The 16,256-nt window shown below is 38.1% G+C and overlaps 1 protein-coding gene across 4 annotated transcripts; it reads left to right on the top strand.

Annotated features, from left to right (window-relative positions):
• Nucleotides 1–4,544: 4,544 nt before the first annotated feature.
• csf3r (colony stimulating factor 3 receptor) lies at nt 4,545–15,487 on the top strand. Of its 4 annotated transcripts, none has more exons than XM_005736109.1 (17): nt 4,545–4,700; nt 9,072–9,177; nt 10,363–10,437; nt 10,610–10,906; nt 10,990–11,122; nt 11,290–11,456; nt 11,589–11,749; nt 11,916–12,060; nt 12,328–12,410; nt 12,535–12,727; nt 12,807–12,995; nt 13,173–13,274; nt 13,548–13,694; nt 13,777–13,908; nt 13,995–14,091; nt 14,184–14,262; nt 14,749–15,487. In XM_005736109.1, the coding sequence occupies exons 3-17, from the start codon at nt 10,374–10,376 to the stop codon at nt 15,223–15,225; spliced, it is 2,466 nt and encodes an 821-aa protein (XP_005736166.1). In that variant the 5' UTR covers nt 4,545–4,700; nt 9,072–9,177; nt 10,363–10,373; the 3' UTR covers nt 15,226–15,487. The 4 variants fall into 4 exon arrangements, with proteins under 4 accessions (XP_005736166.1, XP_005736164.1, XP_005736167.1 ...); XM_005736107.1 differs by lacking the exon at nt 9,072–9,177 and adding an exon at nt 6,324–6,520; XM_005736108.1 differs by lacking the exon at nt 4,545–4,700 and adding an exon at nt 6,456–6,520.
• Nucleotides 15,488–16,256: the final 769 nt, after the last annotated feature.

Here is a 16,256-nt window from a genome sequence, read left to right as displayed (position 1 = left end):
GACAGTGATCACACTATTTGTCCCCAAGCATGTTTAATCTCCAAAGTTCGTTTGGTTCATTTGACTGGTGTGGTTGCTGTGTACTATTTCTGGTCAAGGTTTAGTGTTCTGCACCCTGGTGCACTTCACACTTGTGAAGTATGTAGGAAGTCCTGCGCTTCCTCAACGATGGTGCTCTTTGTAAAAACTGCTTTATTAAGTAATTTACACATCTATAAGGCATGTGATAGAGCAGTGTGTCACTGTTTCCAAAACTGCTCCGATTATACCACAAAGTGCAAAATCAGGAACCTGATTGTCCTCCATAATCTAACGTTTCCAAAGCAAGTTAGTCTCAGGATTGTTTCCAACTACTCTCTTTTGGCTATCAATACCATCATTGTGTTTTATCTCCAAAGACCAGGGACAATGAAAGGCAACTATGCCTAGTGTGAGTATGCCTAAAGAATATCTGGGGCCAGATAGCACAATGGGAATGCAGGTTTGCCGGGAAAAGGTCGGTGGCAGTCTTGTTTAGGCATAGACCAAGGCGACTGTGCCACCCTAAGTGCACTCACAGATATAATCAAACTGACAGACTTACAGAGATTTATATTAGGTATAGAATACACAACCACATAAATCCTACCTGCCAAATCTGCTTTTAATTGTGTAGCAAAGCAAGCTGAACTCAAGTCATGCTAGCAAAAAATAATCGTTAAAACTGTAAATTGGACAGGGATAATGAACAATTTAGGAAGCATGTAGGATAAGGTCTTGGCAGGTCTCTCTTTGGTTTATTTAGTTCAACTTAATACATCTATTTTCTTCTACTCATTTGAAATGTAATTATTTATTAAAATATTGCAAATATGGTAAACATGCCTGCGTAATATTAGGATAGCATTGAATAGCACTGAAATATCAGGAAGCATTATCACTGTGAACATGCAAGTACACTGGCATTAGCATTTCACTTAAGTTGAGTCTCAGAGCAACATCATGGCTGTTATATTTTTTTAACACAAAGATATATTTTTTTGAATGCCCATCCTTTTATTATTTGCATTAGTTTTTTCCAGTTCCATTAGTTCTTTCAGCCTCTTCTTCAAAGAATGACGTGTGTTCTGCTTTTCTGGAGGTTTATATTTTAATAATTTGAAGCTCTGGTACAATTATACAAATGGACTGGAGGTAGATCACTTTGAAATATAATTTATAATAGGCTCTTTAAATAAATAATTAAAAAGAACACATATTATGGACTTTTTATTCCCAGTGTTGTGATTCAGTTCAAAAGCATACAAAAATGTGGGACACAAAACAGGCAGGTGCAAGAGCAACCAAAATGAGCTTTAATAACAGAATCAGGTACAAAGAACACAAACACGCATCTGTCTCTTTCTAGCTATATCTCTATATATTGAGAAGAAGAGATGGAAATCACAACACAAACCAATAAGCTGGGAAATAAAAAGCTACGGGGAAAGAAACAACAGCAGGACAAGACACGGACTTAAAAGAAGTGGTTTGTAGAAGTTAAGGTTGACTAATTAAACACATGTGAAACAAAAAGGGTTGGCTGAAAATCAAAAAGAAAGAAAAATTAAAAGTAGGAAGTAAAACCAAAAGCTACCAGACGAATAAATAACATAATGAAACAATAAACAGCCCCCCACAGACTCCAAACCATCATGCAGACTTTTGCTTTAAAACCTACAAATACTAGTGGTATCATTGAAAATGAAAAATTACAGTCAACAAAAATATAAATAGATTTTTTCCTATTATAGACAGATAGATAGAGATATCTTTTGCTAGTCTCTTAAACATTTTTGACCATGTCCTATGCAGTCTATAAAATAAATAAATCAGTATATTGACAAATGCAAAAGTAAATGTAAAGACTGTTACCCAAATATTTCCTATTTTTACTTTTAACACATGAGGAGATGTGTCATGGTGGAGCAGCAAATGATAAAAAATGAAGAGGAACAAATCCAGTGAGTGGATGATGGCCATACATTCCTAACAACAAAAACTGGCACCCGATTCTCATCGGTGAAGAGAATCAGGTGCCAGTAGTGGACCTGCCAGTTTCTTAACTAAAGGATGTTGGACCCTGTTGGTCAGACATGTAAACATAGGTGATCCAGTGGAGATAATTTTGCCACTGTATGTCCTGTGTCGCACAAAGGAGCAGATGTTGTTCCTGGAGCTGGATTGATGGCCTTTTAAAGCTCCTTTCCACTTTCCTTTTGTAACTCCATGTGTCCTAGTACCTCAAATACACACTTAAGACTGCTCTGAGCTGTGTCTGCTCAGAGACACAGCAAACGTTATTCTAATGGCTTGTATTGATGTGGCATCCTAGAGGAACTACCTATGAAACCTAAATGGGCTGCAGGTACCAGATCATGCTACCAGTAGTGACAAGACACAACTGGTAATGGGGTGAGAGGGCTTTTTTGCGCAAGACAACAGTCCAGCCGCTGCAAGGTACAGGCATAGGCAAAGCTGTGAAAGGAAGCTACTGGATGCAGAAAAATGACATCGACTGACAGCACACCAGCAAAGGCAGCTGCAGGGGGGTGGCTGCAAGATGTCCCCAGTCTGCTACCAGACCCCCACTGGAAGATGAACTGGTTTAGTGGGCAATTATGAGCAGTGATGCCAGCTGACAACCCTGCAGTTGACCTGATCGCCGGTGGAGATGCAACAGGCTAAAAAGCCGAAGCAGGAAACACCACCTCACCTGGACAATGAACTTATTTACATAGAACATCTGCAAAACTACACAAGCACACTTGTATGTTGAAGCTACAGAAGATGAAAAAAAATCTAATTATTATTTAATCTAATCATCTAATTATTCTAGAATTCCAACTCCAAGAATGACTGGGTTTTTTTAAGTTTGTTGTTTCAATGTACAGTAAAAAAAAATTCAATATTTGATTTTACTTTTATTTTTGTTTTCTTGCATGTACTTCTCATTTGAAATCCCCTTGCAACACTTTCTGGGGTTCCTGACCTGTGCTTAGACCAAGCCTTTTCAAAACCCTCAGTTTCTTCTTTCAGAGGTTCACTTCCCATTCAACTTTAATTTGGGCCATATTGCCTCACTTTATTGTAAGTCAGTTATTGATCAAATGCAGAATTCATTATTGAGTACGTGAGCGTGAGCTTCCAAGTCAGCAAAGCAGTCCATCATGATGTTGTATGTTCACTGGCAAATGGTAGTTTTGGTTTGCCATCAGTAAATAGGTTGTTAAGTTTAATGAAACAAAACTCATAATTTTGCCAACGAAAATCAAATCAGTGCAATCAGTATTTTACATAACTGGTAGTAAAGAATGCTGAATTCGACTTATCAGGCTGAGTGCAGCAGTGGAATATCACTCTTGTAACAGAGGGCAATATTCAGCATTTCAGTATACACGCTTAGCACAATTACAGCAGTTGTGACTGCAGTTCACTATAGTATTTCACTGTATAGAAGCAGACAGATATGAGATGACGTTTACAGCAGTGTCTAATTTGGGTTAGTCGAATTTTTAATGCGAATGAGAATCTAAGGAGGAGACGGCATTCTGTTAAGCATAGGACAAAAACCGTAATCAAACCTAGCAAAGCTTCATCAGTTCAACTTGGCTTCGGGGCCCTCGGCTAATTTTACCGCTCACTGAAACATAGCGTGTAATAGCCAGTGGATGGCAAACGCTTCGTTCATTATTGCTGATTAGGGGAAAAAAAGATCAAGCAAAATATGTCAACTCATGATAACCAGTTAATGTGTTTTTAATTAATGCTTGCTTTTCTTTTCTCCAGGTTGATTCCTACCCTAAAACCTACCAGTGCGTGGATTTAATTCCTCCTCCAGCGGCTTCTTGATTAACAGTTAGCTTCCATTATGCTTTTGAGGGCACGAGAGTGACCGTGCAGGGATGCGGCTGTTAGATTAAAAGTGGAGTGGGTGAGCTTGCTGGGTCTCCTTGCATGCAGTGAAATGAGACCTAAGCCACAGATTCATTTTAGAATTTAATAAGCTAATAATCGTGATATGGCAACTAGTTTCAAGTGTCCTTGAGGGGGGGTTCAAGGCACAGTTTACAATCCCATTTAAGAGCTTGTTCTATTACCATGCTGACAAAGTCTTAGACAGGCTCAGAGAGGGAGATGAGTGCATTTTGAAGCTACTTCAAAGGTCACACAAAACACAGAGGGGTCAGCCTGAGCCAGAATGATCACATTCTTCTTGCGAGAAGACTCCCTGGAGTCCGACTGAAGGACATTTGACAGCTGCTGTATTAGCATCTTCTGGGAAAGTACTGAAAATTCAATTCAGCTGACATTTAACAGCTATAAGTTGAGCTATAATGATTTTTCTAATTACTCAATTAAGAAAAACTGCATATTATTGTGACAAATTAAACAGCCAAAGCCACCTGTAAAAACTTTTTGCTGAGCTTTTAAAAATGTGAATTTGAGCAATGTGAACTCCCCATTCTTCCTTCCCATAACTGGGCCCCATCAGTCACATGTTTCTTCTTGGAAAATAGCAGTTTCACAAATGCAAAACAAGGATGTTGCTGCCTGTGCTGCTTCTTGGCACACACACACGTCCTCAAATCCGAGCTACTTTGAGCCACGCTGTTTCATCTGGTGCTATCAGGGCTGATAAGAGCCTCTTGTCTTTCTGGGTCTGCTGCAGCTGCTGTGTGGTGAGTGGCAAGCCTCTCTGATGGCTCTCCTTTATCTTCACATCAAGCAATTTGCTGCTTCTTTCATTTTGATACTTGTGCCAGATTGAAAAGGAAAACTTTGCTAAACTTGTTTCTGAATGAGGTTAAAGCTAGGTAGTTGCATCCTCATCTACATGTAAGTTATGGACCACTCAACTTATTTAAAAAAATCATCTTTAATCCATGTGTAATCTGATTTTCTGGTCCCTCTGTATTGTAGATGTGACATTTATCATCCTTTGTAGTTTAATACCTAATACACACACACTACACACTCTTAATACATTTAGGATTAAATAAGCAATACTAAGATAAGATGGTGCTTTATAGTACTTGAAGCGTATCGTTTGAAACATTTAAAATAAGTTGTTAGATCGTCGCACAAAGGTGTTTTTACCTAAACCTTTGTTAAATTTAGTACAATACCGCAATGTCGCCCAAGTCATCATTGTCTTAAGAGCTTGAAAAAGGCGACTGGACTTCTTTAAGTTTTTTTGAAGTTGTTTCACCTCTCACAACTGAAGAAATGTCTTTGATTAAAGGTGAAATGTCTTTAAAAACCTTAAAGAAATCCAGCCGCCTTCTTTTTCAAGCTCTAAAGACTACAGTATGGCAATGTTTTTAACATGTTTTATGACTGCAGTTTTCTTCTAATCACGGGGGCAGCAGTATTTTAGTGTATGGAAAACATCTTCTGACAGTTTAAAAATCGGAAGTTAAAAAGATTGATTCAATCGGTCTGGGATTTTAGATACTGCCCACATAAAAGGTCAGAATGTCTTAACAGCCATGATAAGAAAAAACGAATCATTCTTTAACTCCTTTTAAATCTCTTTTCAAAACACACTGTATAGTGTGAGAAATAAAACCAAAAAGGGGAAATAGCGGTGAGTCTGTCATTACACTTTGCAATGTGTGAGGGATATTGCCAAATCCTTTAAGTGGGCGTTCTGTAACCCTCAACAGCAACAGGAAAGGAAATCTACTGAAGTTGTAGAAAAATATTTCTTTTAACATGGAGACATGACTCACCGAGACACAAAAATAAATTCTACATAATGTATTCTCATCTGTATGTTCTGAACATAATTGGCCGAAACGCAAAGAATAGCCAGACTTCATTTATTCTGCCTTTATTTTAAGTATGTCATATTGTGTTGTTGACAAAATACACTCCGAGTCTAATACCCTTTTCTGCTCTCCACCTCGTCTCTCTCGCTCACTCTCTCTGTCTTTCCTTCAATTGCCTTTTGTCAGAGCCACAGGCAATTACCTATTAGTAGTAAGCAGAAATTCTAAAAAGGAAAGCGGAGGGAAATGGGGGCCTTTTTGCACAGTGCTGATAAGAAACGGAGAGAAAATTCCATTTCTCTCTCATTGCAAAACGCAGTCTTCACCAAATAGTTATTTTGGACTGAGGGCAGCGATCTAACAGTTTGAGTGATAGTTACAAATTATACAAATTTTAGGTTATATTTCCTCATCTTATGGAGGTGTTACAATGACACTATGAACATAACATTTCTGCTCAACGGTTGAATGTTATTCTACACCAGAAATGCTTTGGATAGTCAAAATCTAATACGTCATTTGTGTCTTTAGCCTACAGAACAAATTGAACTGGACTCTGAGCAGTCGCCTGGTGTTGTGCGCATGCTACATGTTAAGCTGAGGAACAGTGAGTTTCTCAGCTTATTCTCAGAAACAGGCAGGTTGAGGGCAGGTTGAGTGTTACAAGACCACAGGAAGTTTCTCAATGCTGTACCACTTACTGGTTCTGGGTAGATGTCTGTATGTTGGTGAGTCATGCACACACACACATTCAGTACTGTGCAAATGTCTTATTTCTTTCCCCATCACATATTTCTTTTATATTTTTCTAGGAAAATGGCTGCAGTGATTTATTGAAACATGCATGTATAAATTGAAAAACAGTATACGGGGCAAAACCAGATCTGACAAGTGCAGTCAAAGAGCGCAACTCCCATGAAGGTCAAAGGCTATATGAAAACTTTTTATTAGATGCTAACGGCACCCTGTTTTCATATCAACACTGATGTTTGACTTTTGACCTTTGACCTTTTAGCATTACATACTAAAATGGTGTATTTTATTATCTTTACCTGTATGCTCGGAGTAGATCTGGCTGAAATCTTTTACTACTATAAACTGTAAAAACTTTAGATTTTAAGAGATATTCATCCATGTGTGATTTTTGCGAAACTACATGGCATCATCGTGATGCCGTAGGGTGTTGGGTTAAAAAAATAAATAAGTAAAAAGACTATTGTGCAGCTCTCTCCGTGCTATGATGTGTTATACTCAATACGGTGTCTTGACATTTGTTTTCAAGGTCAGCTTTGACCTCAGGGGCTAACAGTAGAGGTCAAGGTCAAATGCTTAGCCAATCTAGTTACTCATGTCCCCCAAGGCCTAGTTTATTGTTGAAGTTTAAAGACAACCTGTAAAATATTGTGGGTAATTTAAAGTTTTTTTCTGATTTTCATATTTGTTGTGACCTTGACCTTAACCTAACCTTAACCCAATTTTCACCCAAATTAAAGCTGGAACAGCTCGTGGTGTTATTGATCTCTACCATCACACAAAAAATGGAATATGAGAGCTTTCTGTTGTTAATTCAGTTTAGTTTGACTTAGTTATTTATTAGTTTCATTGTTAGTTTCTTTTTAGTTGTTATTGTATGGAGGGGTGTTACAATAAAAGCTGTGTACACAGTTTCAGTAAATACACCAATGAAAGCCTCAACAGGCAAGTTGTAATAAATTTTTTACCAAAATGATGAATATTGCATGAATTATTTCCTCTGTATTTTTTGTTTTTTAGTCTTTAGTCATTTGAGTTATTTTCCTTTTTTTAAAGTCTACTTTTCATTTTTATTTCAGTTAACAAAAATAGGCTTGATGACCATTTTTCTTTTTAAAACAGCTTGAACGCATGTAGGCATGCTTTCTTGTAATTTAAGTAGTCTTCAGGAATAGGTCTCCAGGCATTTTGAGGGAAATTCAAAACTCTTCTTCAAACCTTGTCTGCCTGTTGTTTCATCCTCTGCAAGGATGATCCAACACTGCTTCAGGAATATTGAGGTTCAGGTTCTGGGGAGGTCAGTCCATGACTGATAGTATTCCACTGTGTCTTTTTTCTATACAGGCGTGCTTTTACTGCATTGGCAGTGTGTCTGTCATCACTGTCAAGCTAAAAAATGAAAACACTGCCACTCAGATGTTTTCCAGATGGTATTACATGGTGGAACAAACTTTGACAGTACTATTCTGTGTTCATAGTTCCATCCGTTTTGACAAGATTCACAACCTCTCTGGTGGAAAACAGCCCCAAACCGTGACAGAACCTCCAGTGTGTTTTACAGATGACTGTAGATGACTGATGTACCTCTCTCCTGAACACCTCTGTACATACTGACAACAATTTGAACCAAAAATTTCACGTTTGAATGCCACACTATTTTCAGTCATTTTCAGTTTGTGTCAGCTTTTTCTACCCATCCCTTTCTTAAGAGTGGCTGTCAAGAAGCCATTCTTTGCTTTGAGATCAATTCTGATGTGGCTTAAACAACAAGAGATGAATCCACAGAACTAAAAATTGATTAAAAAGCAGCCAATGTCCAGAGAATAAACCGGAAAACTGCTGTTCTAGACCACTTTAAAAAATTATAAGAAAGTATGGCTTCAGTGAAGCAAAACCAAAAGAAATGAGAGGTGATTCAAGGTTTTTGCACAGTACTTCACATCAGTGTGAAATGTAGTTCTGATGAAGACATTAATAAGGGAATCAACAATAAATAATCTGGCATAATTTTAGATAATTCCCAAGAGGTTTCCTTACTATTGAGTTGCTTGCAGTGTTTAATGAATTTAAAACTCTACTCTCACATTTTTATGATTCTGCTCCCTCGTAATGCTGTTTATCAGTTGCAAACTTTCATTGCCACCTGGTATTTTATTTTATAATATAAAGTGACACCTGTCCAAAATTGAAATGTCCAGAAATATATGTTTAAATTTTAGCAAACATTTTTAACAATGCACTGAACACAATTCTAGTAACAAAATCCCTATTCTCATGTGAAATATTGTTTTGAATGTTTTTATTGTACATACACTGGTTTTAATGCATTAAAATATGCAAAACACATGATTGTGTGAATAATTTGCACAAAGTTTAAAACTACATGTCTATATGTTGGTGTTCATTATACAATTAAATGTTCTTTTAATACCACTAAAAAACTCGATTCCATTGTTTTCTGTTACTTTAGTAATCAGTTAGTATTTGCTTTAGTACTCTAAACTATTTGTCTTTTCTTCCACACAGTACCTTACAGTTGCAGAGATACTGATATAGGCTGTGATGGCATGTCTGGGTGGTGCTTTGTAAACCAGAACAAAGATTTCTGTGAATTTTAAACTTCTGTGTAATGGTGAGTTCCCTAACTGATTCTCGAACTAAAGAGCAAGGTTGACTTTATATAAAAAGTGCAGTATGTTTGAGAAATGCTGCCAGAACTTTACCAGCCAGTTCTCATTTTGCTATAGTCACACTACGGACCGTGACATAGGAAAATTATTTGTCTCCACAACTGCTTGCCATCAATCTCAGACAGAAAAAAAAGAATCATTGTAATGGCTGGATAACAACTGATTTTTTTGTTTTCTTGGTCATAGGAGTGTTGCTGTCATACTTTGACTCTAGCCATTTTGTTTACGTCAGACCAGTCAGCAACCACCTAGCAAACACAAGTCGTGTGAGAAAAATATGACTGGTTTTGACTGGTGGTTGGAAGATGCTGCCAGTTCTTGTGAAACTGATTGCTAAAACCTTACGAACGCAGGTCTAGCGATTGGTCAATGACTCCTCGGTAACCACCGGCCACTAAAAAACAAAGTGTCTTTGAGCTGCTGGAGTTTGTTGGGGGTTGCACCTGGTGACAGCCAGCAACTATTCACCAATGCGTATTTTTCCCTGGTGACCAGAGGTTGCCAGCAGGTTATCAACAGTCTCTAGGCCTATGTGACTGAGGTATTATTGTTCTTATTGCAATCTCAAAAAAGTCCAGTTACACTGTAACAGGTGATACATTTTAATATATTTTATATTTTTTATTAAATATTTCACTCAAAATTTAGAAAGAGTTTCATCCCTTTTATTTAACAGTGTAACAATGGAAACTTGATAGCACCTGTGGATGTCTCTGTTTTGTTTTTCAGCCAGCAGAGCTTTAAATGTTACTTCCCCGGTGAACCCAAGATGCCACGAGTGTTGGCTTTTATTTATGTGCTTAGATTTTTATTTAATTTTTATTTATTTATTTGAGTTGTCATGTGTCAGTGCTCAGTTTTTTTCTGTGCTCCACAAACGCAGACAGCACAGCAAATCTTTTTTTCTTTTTTTTTGCTAGAGATCAGGGAGGCAGGAGATGCACAGTGTGTATACTGAAATATTATGCGTTATGGAGATCACTTCCAGACCCTTGAAACACCATTGTCACCACCACCACTGTCAATTCCTCCCTCCCACAATGCACCTTGTCACTCAAATATTGTTTTGACAGAGCATGAAAGTTGGTAATTTACCAATAATGCATTTCATTTTGGCTGCCTAACAGGTTTTATCATCATGATATCCAAATGGATGTCAGTGATTGTCATGCTGGTGACATTTGTGAACGGAGCAAGAAATGGTGAGTGTAGGTGTCGGAGGAAGATGGAAATACCAATTACAATGACAATTCTTACTATCATTTTGTGTCCTTTGCCTTGGAGATTTTACCAAGTAAAAGACTAAACATCTAGAAAAAACATCTTAACAATCTTCACATTACATCTTTGTTTTTGTTTTTTTGTAATTTTTAGAGGATGGCATACAGCCCTGTGCAAAGGTCCACACATCCAGCTCAGTGGTACCTTTGGGATCCCCTGTGACAGCCACATGTGTCATCAGAGAGGACTGCCCTTTGGTCACTGGACAAGCTGTTCATATAGAGTGGCGCCTTGATGATAGGCTTATTCCCAGCAGTCCAGAAGCCAGTGAGAGCAGCAGGGTTTCCAGAGCTGTTATATCAAGCTTCAATCACACCCGAGCAATCCTCACCTGCTGTATCCAAGCCTCTCCTCCTCAAGTAGTCGCAGGCGTGGAGATCCGAGCTGGATGTGAGAAGCATTTGCGATTCTTTTGTACATGGATCAAATTAAATTCCATTTAAAAATGACTTTGTTTTTCTTTTTACCTTTAGATCCACCAGAAGCACCACAAAACCTCACCTGTCAGACAAACCTCACCAACCCCATCACAATCACCTGTAGCTGGGACCCTGGGCAGAGGGAAACCCACCTGCCCACACAGTATTCCCTCCATACTGAAATGTGGTAAAAAATATGTAACAAATGGAATACAAATGCAAATATACAAAATATAGATTACAGTGAAAGACTGGTCAAGCAGTAAATATCATACTGGTATCAGACGTGTTATCTAGGCTTTGTCTTCAAGGCTGAACGACTATATTTCTTAAAATGTAATTTCATCATTTCAGGGCTGAAAATGAAAACTATTCTTATAAACTGCCACAAGGAGTCCATCACTATACCATCCCTCGTTTTGAATTTGTGCTGTTTTATGACATGAAGATATATGTGAAAGCTGTGAATGAACTTGGAGAGACAACCTCAGCACCACTTGTTTTAGAACCTGTTAGTTCGGGTAAGGAAAATATTTGGGGTTTTCTTTTCTTTTAGCATTCTTTAAGCTCTGTTTGTATTATAAGTACTATATTTCATAGACAATACTAAATTGTACTTAAAATCGGTGCTTTTGTTTTTGTCACTATTTCAGCTAAGTTTGACCCACCCAGTATTCAAGTGATTTCTGAAAGGTATGGCTGCCTGAGGCTGAACTGGAATTTGTCCCCAGACCAGGCCTGGCTCCAGTCTTGCGGGTTATTAAACCTGGAATACCGATTTAAGTCTGTTGACAGCACACAGTGGAATGACCCAGTGAGTGCAAATCAACCCTTTGTTGATATCAACTGAAAATGTATCTTCCCAAACATTTGATCCAGTGGCTATAGACATCCAAATGCTGATATTCCTTCCCTGAAGTTCACATTGGATATGCAAGAACTTATGTTTGTACATTCTGTGTCCCTGAAAAATATGCCAGGTCTTGGTTCAAAATGCTAAAACTCCTGTGGACATGTGTCACCTGCTGCATTGGACTCGGTATTTTGCACAGATCAGAGTCAGATACCAGCAGAGCCCCTGGAGTGAATGGAGCAGCAGCCAGTCTGGTGTCACCTTGGAGAGTGGTAAGATCAATTCAGACTGACACCATCAGTCAGTCAACCATTTCCCAATCTATTGCCTTTTCTTCCATTTCCTGGTCTTTTCAATATATGCTAATGTCATCTTCTGCATCTGCCATTACTTTTTTCTACAGCGCAGGTTGTATTGAGCTTTGTTGCATTGAATCCATAAACCTGTCTTGGATGAAAACGTTTTTATTTTCAAAGAGTAAAAGGAGATGTGCAGGCTTTTGACATGCAACATGCTGACAGGTGACTCTTTCTTTTTAGCTCCCACTGGACGCCTAGATTCGTGGATGGAGATATCTGAGGATCCCCTGCTAAAACAACTCAACATAAGCTTGTTTTGGAAGGTACACACATCACACACGTTGCTTGACACCTGTCACAAATTGATGCATTTTGTCTTCTAGCTCTGGTGGAGCATGAGAGGTCGTCTTTTAAAATATCTCCTCACATTTTTTCCTTCTGCTTCAGCCATCAAAAGGATTTCGTGCCAATGGCCAAAATGTGTCATATATCGTCTTGGTGCAAAGGAGAGTGGTGTGCTCTACAAGGGAGAACTACTGTACTTTCAGTCTTTCTAGGAGCATTAAGAAAGTGTATGTAAAGGCTGTAAATGCAGCAGGGAAATCTTCTCCCACTGTAGTACAGATTTACAAACATAAAGGTAACTCACTCACAAAACAAATGAATGCATCATATCATGTGACATGTAGAATATGATATGCATCTTTTTCTGTCTGTAGCTCATCCTGTAGTATTAGATGCCACAGCAGTCCCATATGGAAACAATTCATTTCTTGTTCAGTGGAGAAGCATGGATTCCTCAGGACTCAGCGATTATGTGGTGAAATGGAGACCTTTGTTAAAATCAGGCCTCTCCCACATCCAGTTTGACATTGCTGGCCAAAACCAGTCCAGCATTGTTATAACAGGTATGTTTTACAATATTTGTCTTCCGCTTTCCTAATCGGATGATTATCCTCTACAACAAGAATTCGAACAATCACTCTTGTGTAAGATCTTCCTTTTCCTGTGCTTAACCTGCCTCTACACACTGTTGGACTCCTGTGGGCAATGATCCACCCTAACCTCTTCTCACTCATCAACAGGCAGCTTTGAGCCCTACAAGCCCTATGGGATCTCTGTATATCCAAGGTTTACGGATGGGATAGGCCCTCCTAAGACATTTAATGCCTACTTGAGAGAGAAGGGTAAGTCACCCAAGACACAAAGAGTCTCACACAAGCCAGCAGAGGTGTGAGCCAGACTCCCTCAACTTTGAAGTAGTCAGAAGAGCGTTGACTTACAGAATATATATTTTGTAATCTTTCACAGAACAGCTGATACATGATGAAATAATGCCCTCTTGTGGAAAGAAATGAATAACCTATTGGAGTAAAGACCTGAGCTGTCTAATATAATGTCTAATGGTTAAAAACTCTTTCTAGTTCTACTAATCACTTGTGATGTTGTTCTTTTTAAAGCCCCATCCATGGTTCCAAAATTACATATTCAAAAGACCTGGAATTCAGATATTAAGATTACCTGGGATGAAATACCATTAGACCAACGAAATGGAAAGATCCAAGACTACACAGTCTTCTACTGGAATCAGAAGGGACCCGTTAACGGTAGGTTAAATACCTTATCTCTGCTATGTTGTATAGGGTATTTTAAGTACTTGATCCCCTCTAATGTTTAACTGTTCTTCAGTTGTGAACGTAGATACAGAAAAAAGAAGTGTGATCCTTAAAGACCCCAGTGTGCATGGAGCTGTCTTGATGGTTAGCACATTTGGTGGGAGCTTGAATGGGTCAGCAGTTCATTTTGAATTTCAGCCCTTTGGTTAGTACGATCATTTTTTCTTTGGAGAAAGTCAACACAAACAGAATATGATCAGACGTGACATTACGTGTCTTTTCTTTTCTCAGATGAGGTCGCTAGTGCGATGATTGTAATCGGATCAGTTTTTGGACTTTCATTGCTGATTATTTTCATAGTCCTAACTTGTTTCTCCAAACATGAAAGGTAAGCTCATGCTCATACTGTTTAAGCTGGGAAGCTGTAATGCTGTTTATTCTTAACACACTACCCTAATTCTTTTTTTCTTTAACTTCAAGGTTTAAGGGGATTTTTTGGCCAGTTGTTCCAGACCCAGCTAACAGCTTTGTCCTAAGACTGACATCAGAATCAACACAGGTGTGAAAGCGGACGTCCGTTAGAGGACAACAGAAATGTTTTTATACATTTATACGTTCCTTATTACTAATGTTTTTGATTAAAGCTGCAAAAATCTGCAATATGTAGAATGAAGAGGTTGAACCCTACAGGGAATGACTGTGAAATTCTGCAGAAACAGTTTAGCTTCTTCCTTCTCATTATTTGGTTTAATGCCCTGTTAATTTGTTGTTTTAGCTTACAGTGCTTTTCAATGGAATTAAGACAAATTTAACAAATACCCGCTAAACACAGAGGTTCATTTAACAGAGAAAGAGGCTGTTTAAGGTCTCCATCAGGATCTGGTGAAAACTAACAGGAGACTTAATTTAAAGCATTCCAACTGATATTAATTTCTAATGTTGGATATTTAAAGCTTGTTTTGCTGCATGAGTGAAAAAAAGACATGACATGGTGTAAAGCCAAGAAATTGATACTATTGTTGTCTCACTTATTTTTCACTTGCAGTATACCCATCCTTCATGTGACAGCGAGGATCCGATATATTTGTCCCACCTCAGCTTTCCGGACATCCCCATGAAACTAAGCAAAGAGGAGGATGATCTTTGGATAAACAGTTCAGAAGAGACCAGTGACCTTGGAGAGTCTATTTGTGGTTCGCCCTTCATCACCGAATTCTCTGGCTCAAACAGTGACTCTGTTCCTTATGCTACTGTGGTGTTCTCTGGTTTTTGTAACAGCCCACCACCCAAAGAGCCTCATGTCTACCTGCGTTCTGAATCTACACAGCCCCTCTTAGAGGCAGAGGAACCTTTCACTCCGAAGTGTTACCAGAATCTAGCACTAGGTGGAATGACAGAGGAGCAGCATTTTTTTGGGCCAAGCCATGATTGTGTACCTGAAGAAGTGGCAGACCCAGAGAGTCTTTGGGATGACTTTCCTTTTCTACGAGCATTAGCCATGAATGATACTGAAAATGACTAAAGCACCATTGGCAATTACAAGTAGAACTGCTTTGTTGGAGGCTTACATAGATCTAAGTATGTGCAATGAATTTAATGTGATAACGTACACAGCTGTAAATAACATGGCTACTAGCTAGAATTTTTTTAAGCTGATAGAAATCATGTTGATATTTACTGATTATCATTGCAAAGTTTTTGTATACTTTGTAAAACTTCTGCAGCAAATGAAGTTTCTTCTTGTTTTTTGTTTTTTACTTTAACCTCCTAGGACCTGATATCCACTTATGATGACATTATACTGCTACTGTTCTATCAAAATTTTAAACGAATATCCTCATGTGGCTCTTATTTTTCTTAAAAACAAAAATAAGGGGGAAAAAATTCTTTGTTTTTACATTCATCGGGCCCCAATATGCCCAAATATCAAAGACAAACTAAAAATGCATGGCGTGGAAGAGTTTGGGCCTTAGGAGGTTAAACTATATTGTTGAGATTATATTTTTGTGGATTACATGTGAATTCTCTGATTGAATGTTTTACACCTTAAAGGTGTTTTCAATAAAATTATAAGTACTTTTTAAATATTTTAATGCTAAATATAGATACTATTTAAAACAGCACACTAATCTGAGATTAGGAGGACAAATTTGCTGGAAAACTCCTCAGAAATGTCACATAAACTGATTTATAGATCCATTTATAAAAGCTGTATAAAGGATAATTAGTAACAGTAATCATCTGTAACAGACAACTTAACAGAGAACCAATTTTAAACCGGTACGTTCTTTCTAGCAGTAATTTGTTGCAAAACATATAATTTGTTTGACTTTAGTTTTGTTTAGTTAAATATATGAAAATTGTCAAAGAGAACAGTTTGGCAGGCATAAAATAATATTTTTGCACCAACATGATGATGCTCAAAGAATTACTGGATGAAAACTTGGCATATCAGTGTCACCTTTAAAAGAAATCAGAAGACACTTGACTAGTGGAGGACAAAAAGAAGAAGGGTCAGGCCTAAAAACTATCTACAGCAGACAACCAGCATCT

This window comes from Pundamilia nyererei, unplaced genomic scaffold (genome assembly GCF_000239375.1).
Source record: "Pundamilia nyererei isolate P.nyererei 1_Seehausen unplaced genomic scaffold, PunNye1.0 scaffold00067, whole genome shotgun sequence".
Lineage (NCBI taxonomy): Eukaryota > Metazoa > Chordata > Actinopteri > Cichliformes > Cichlidae > Pundamilia > Pundamilia nyererei.
This window is presented reverse-complemented; position numbering and strand designations above follow the sequence as displayed.